Genomic DNA, 5,262 nt, shown 5'->3' with positions numbered 1-5,262 from the left:
TTTGATGAAATATAGGAAAAAAAAAGGTCATGATAATTATATTGCATTTAATCATATCCTTATGGAGCTAAAAAAGACAGGCAAATAAAATCCAATTCAAATTATTCTCAAGACAACAATACATGTGACAAATCCAAAATCTCTTGAAATCCTTCCAAATCCTAGTTGCCACCACCTAACTTCCCGGATTAAAAAAAAATAATAATGATAATAACAACATAAAATAAAATAATAAATAATAATATATATCTGATCAACAAATAGAGATTCCGAATTCACTGTATTTAGAGAAAGTATTACGTGTGTGACATACAAACCACTGCATGGATCGCACCACATCACTTATATGATATATTGTGCACCACATATTGGACGACAATCCAAATGAGCCACCATATCATATGACTCACGACAGCATGATCGCTTCCGGGCTATTGTTCAGACTTATAATCAAGTGCAAGTAACATTTTTTCATACACAAAAGGGAGGTGCCACCCACGCATTTCTCCTTCATTTCAAAACCAAATCGTTAAACAGATCTTCTCCAGCAGTCAGTCGTAGATATCACGTGACATTCAAGTGACCATCACGTGCCATATTTACCCCAGCCGCTATTCCTCAAATCCAGTTTTTCCTGCATGAAAACCGGAATGAAAAACACGGAATTAACGCATTTCTTCCTCACCATTAGTCTCCCTCTCTCTCCCTCTCTCTCTATGGCTTAATGGCGGTGGAGAAAGTTATTTGCTTGCTTGACAATCCTAAATATATGTTAATTATTTTGGTGAATACATACATATCGAGCTCCTCAATGCAGATTTGCTTCCCTTAGTTGTTAGGTATGACTCATATACCATAAATGGGACGGACAGATGTGACAGATGCTAGAGCGGAGCGGAACCCACGAGCGGAGTGGAGCGGAATGATCTGTCCAATCGGGAGAGTTTTATTATGTGGGTTGGGGATGCAGGGGCAACACCCTGCGGCTTGGTACATGAATAATTTATTTGCTTCCTCTCTTAGTATTTGTCTTATTATATGTATATATATGCCAGAATTAATTAAAATGAAAAAGTTTTACTGTTTTCAGTATTTAATCTCATTGTTCAATCACGAAAAAAATAATTATAATAAGTGGTAAAAAATTACTAATCTTTTGCGTTAACATTAATTGCTGCAGACTACTGTTTATAAATCTGTTTTAAATTTTCCCATTTCAATTCTCTTCTGCCATTGATTCGGTTTCACTCTCTTAAAAAAGAGCTGAGAGAACCAATAAGCAATCAGCAGTTCCGACCGATTCTGCTACATATAAGTTTAGAAAATTAAATACTATAGATCTGTTTCGGATTCTATTGTTCAGTTTTAATGAACTGATGCATGCCTTTCAGTCTAGTCAAAATATTTGTCGATTTAGTAATTAGACTTTGATTATGAAAGCTTTATGGCCTTAAAGCAAATCCATTTTAGCAAGGAAAAAAAATCACATGAAACAGCAGCACCCCTATTGCGTCCTGCAACAGACTTCCCATCTTTTTATTCCCTTTCTTCTTCACAGAAAACGCCTTCCCTTTTCTTTAACTGCTCTTTAGCAGTATATATAGGTCCAAGTGGGCTTTCTGATACTGTATATGATCAAAATTGTAAATATTATTGCATTTTTTATGAGAAGTTTAGAGATTTATCATGCATGTGAGAATCCAAGAGTTGGCCAAAATTCAATTTAAATCGTCCATTTTCGTGTGATGCAGCTTGAAAAAAAGCATGGAAAAGGTTCTTGAAAGCTACATGCATGTGCTCAATTCAGAGAACTTTTCACACATGTGCAGATGTGCTAGTTTGATTTCAGGCCAGGAACTGATTTCAGAATCTCTTAAATCAAAAGTGTTTAATTCCACAACGAAAAACAGCGAATTTGTTAAATAATTTCCAATAATATTTTCATGCCCAAGAATCAAAAAAAGAAACAGTTACAATTACACATCGTTCTTCACAAACAACATCAGCTCTCATATTGTATTATATATAATCCAAATTTTACATTTATTCACAATAAAATTAATATCATCTATTGTATAAATTAAGAATTAATTAAACTCCGCACCCTCCCAATCACAAACAACATACCATGCAATTTCCAACAATTAACTGATCAAACCAATCATTTATATATATCAATCTTAATTCAATTTTATTCCCATAAAATCTTCAGCATCTCCACATGCTTTCCAAGTCAAGCAAATCCCCGGCGGGCGCCGTTAAGACGGAGGAGATCTCGGTGTTACGATCGGTGCTGATGCCGGTTTCCTGGCTGAGCATGGACTGGTTGGACAACTGCTCCATCTTACAATACCTCCGAATCGCCGGAGGTGTCGGCGATGACTGAATCATAGCTTGCGGCACCTGGTCTAAATAGTCATCCATATCTCCGAGCATGGAGAGGTATGGATTCTGATCATGCGTATCATGAATCTGTTGCAAGTAGCTTGAGCTGGAAGAAGGATCATTCATCATATAACTTGAGCTCGAATAGAATGAGGGATCGACATAGTCGACGGCGCCGCCGGTTGCGCCGGAGAGGAAGTAGGAAGGCCTAGGTGTCAAGCCCGGGGTAAAAGGTGATGTTTTGAAGAAGAAGCTGTGATCTCCGTAGCCGGAGTTGATGAAGGTAGAATCCATGAGTGGTGGAAGCTTTGGAGAATCTAGTAAGTCATCTGTGAATGAGTTAACCCTAAGGGTTCCACCTCCATGCATTGGGCTTTTCTTTAATCCAGCGTTCTTGTCGAACACCCTACACACAACCCATTCCTCCTGCACTCATATATATAGAATTCAGATTTTCAAAATAAAGCCTTGGCGCTTTTCGCATAGCTAAGATTCACATAGTTAGTTATATACAGCTTCTCGATCAACGAACTTTCACAGTACATAAAAACCAAATTTTTTTTCCAAGGTGGAAATCAAAGTGTGGCCTTTACTCTTAAATTTGGTACAAAATTAAATTTTTACTATAAATACAAATCCATATATAGACTTGGCTCATAAATTTGCTAGCAATTTTACAGAATTGAGAAGCTACACCTATACTTGGTCTATGATTGAAACCTTTTACTGTTGTGACATCAAATCCTAATATTGTTTATAATTCTGGCACTATCGAAATAGATGGAGTGCAAGCAACTAATTAATACCTTTGCCGTCTTTGGGAGATTGGAGAGAGAGACTTTGCCTTCGAGCCTGTACTCATGCATGACCCAATTTGTCTTCTCTCCTTTGGGTGCTCTCCCTCTGTAAAACACAAGAGTCTTCTTCATCCCAACGAGAACACCTCTTCCTCTGTAAATCTCCTTATCTTTACCCGTAGCTTTCCAGTATCCTGAATCTGTCGCCCTATTCGTTCTCATCCCTGTGGGATACTTCCTATCTCTTTGACAGAAGAAAAACCACTCTTTCTTCCCCATCATCTTTGCCTTGCCTGCACAATCACACATGAAAATCAATATCAATAAAAGTATAAGAAAATTAATTAGAGAAATAAGTAAAGAATATAAATAAAGATTACCTGGAAGATCCCAAGGCTCGCACTTGTTCAAATCAGCCTCACCCATGACCCTTGCAGTGAAGCCATGATCGAGAACCTTAGGAGTGAGATAGTGTGTTATTATCTCTTCGTCTGTGGGGTGAAACCTGAATCCCGGAGGTAGAACCAAGCTGTCTTCTTTCTCAGCCATGGACGAACTTGATTTGAAGTTGGAGACAGGATGGATGGAGATTTGATAAAGAAGCTTGAGGAAGATAGAGAATAGGAGTTTAAATAAGATGGGGGGAGTCTTCTTCATGATCCGTGCCATTGAAGTCACTTGTCTGAGAAGCCAGTCTTGATTTTCTTCCCTTCCACATTGCTTTATGGTCACCATCATTATATTTTTATTGCTGTTATTAATCATATTAATCATCTCTCCGATATAAATTTTTTTTTTTTTGTATGTTTGTCGCGGTCTCGAGTCTTTTAAATTTAACCCTCTTGATAGTCTTCTCGGGTATCTTCTCAGCTTTTGAAGGTGAAACGGTCATCTGCGGTCAGTCTACTTTTGTTTTTTTTTTTAAATTCTATGGCGGTTGAGTCCAATCTTTTCTGATAAATTTAACCTACAGATGAGACAATTTTTATACATTTACATATCTAGTACCTAAAATTTGATATTTACATGTACAATATTTTGCATGGAAAAACTATATTTCACCTTTACATTTTGAAGAGGTTGTGACATATATTTTTGATGTGATGTGAAAAATTTGAAAGGTATGCATGTAAATATGTATGTTTAGAAATTAGATTTGTAAATACATTGGAATTGTCTGTGGTATAAATGTAAGTGGTCTTTTGTTTTTGGGGTTATTATTATTATTAATTTTTGTCTGTTAATAAGAGGTTCCAAAGGAAAGCTGAGATAGACAAAAGGGTGGTTAAGGGTCGTTAATGGAGAATTAGATAAATCTTATTCTAAAGATTAGCAAAATTAGGAGCACATGTCGGTTATATTCGGCTTAGTTCGGCTAAGTTTGGCGGCTTTTCCCATTTTATATTAATTAAATGTACTTGCCATTTTCTAGTTCCAAAAAAGCCCGCATTTATGATTAATTTCTATCAATAATCTATATATATATATATATTATCATTTGCATGAAATTTAAATATTTGAACTTAAAATTTGTTTGGCAATATTCAAAAGTTATTTAGAAGTATCCAACAACGATGATATTGAATAAGGCAACATAGTCTAGATATTGGAAACTATGGGTAAAGATAAAGAAATATACAAAGAAAGAGCAATTCTTATTAGATGGAAGAGTATTCATGTTTTCTAATAGAGGGAGAGATCCCAAAAGAGACAAAATATATTGGGTCATGTATGATTAAAAGCTAAAAAAGGCAAAGTCTCTCTCTCTCCAACCTCCCAAGAGAATTAATTAGTTGCTTGCTTTCCAACTATTTTGATAGTGGCATAAACATAAGTAATATGTAGAAAAGTTTTGATCTTAGACATAAAAGAGGCAAACCTTCTAAATCTTGTATAACTATGTTTGAATTTATGATCTTAACTGATTATGAAGAGGCTTTAAATCAGTCATGTTATAAATAATTTGTTGATCAATTTTGTTCGTTTGTTTGTTTGTAGCTTCAAGTAGTAGTATTTCATGAAAATCTAACATACGTAGATACAAGAATTAAGGCTCATAAGAGGGATATATATCCTTATG

At 35.6% G+C, this 5,262-nt stretch overlaps 1 protein-coding gene across 1 annotated transcript; it reads right to left on the bottom strand.

Moving 5' to 3' along the window:
- Nucleotides 1-1,951: 1,951 nt before the first annotated feature.
- Nucleotides 1,952-3,903, bottom strand: LOC110029752 (NAC domain-containing protein 92-like). The gene is made up of 3 exons (XM_020732183.1): nucleotides 3,563-3,903; nucleotides 3,192-3,475; nucleotides 1,952-2,811 (listed from the first exon to the last, which is right to left on the bottom strand). Exons 1-3 carry the CDS (start codon nucleotides 3,849-3,851, stop codon nucleotides 2,209-2,211), a joined length of 1,176 nt encoding a protein of 391 aa, XP_020587842.1. The 5' UTR covers nucleotides 3,852-3,903; the 3' UTR covers nucleotides 1,952-2,208.
- Between the last annotated feature and the right edge of the window lie 1,359 nt (nucleotides 3,904-5,262).

This window comes from Phalaenopsis equestris, unplaced genomic scaffold (assembly GCF_001263595.1).
Source record: "Phalaenopsis equestris unplaced genomic scaffold, ASM126359v1 Scaffold000002, whole genome shotgun sequence".
Classification (NCBI taxonomy): domain Eukaryota; kingdom Viridiplantae; phylum Streptophyta; class Magnoliopsida; order Asparagales; family Orchidaceae; genus Phalaenopsis; species Phalaenopsis equestris.
The sequence above is the reverse complement of the archived record's forward strand: the minus strand, read 5'-3'. Positions and strand labels throughout refer to the sequence as shown.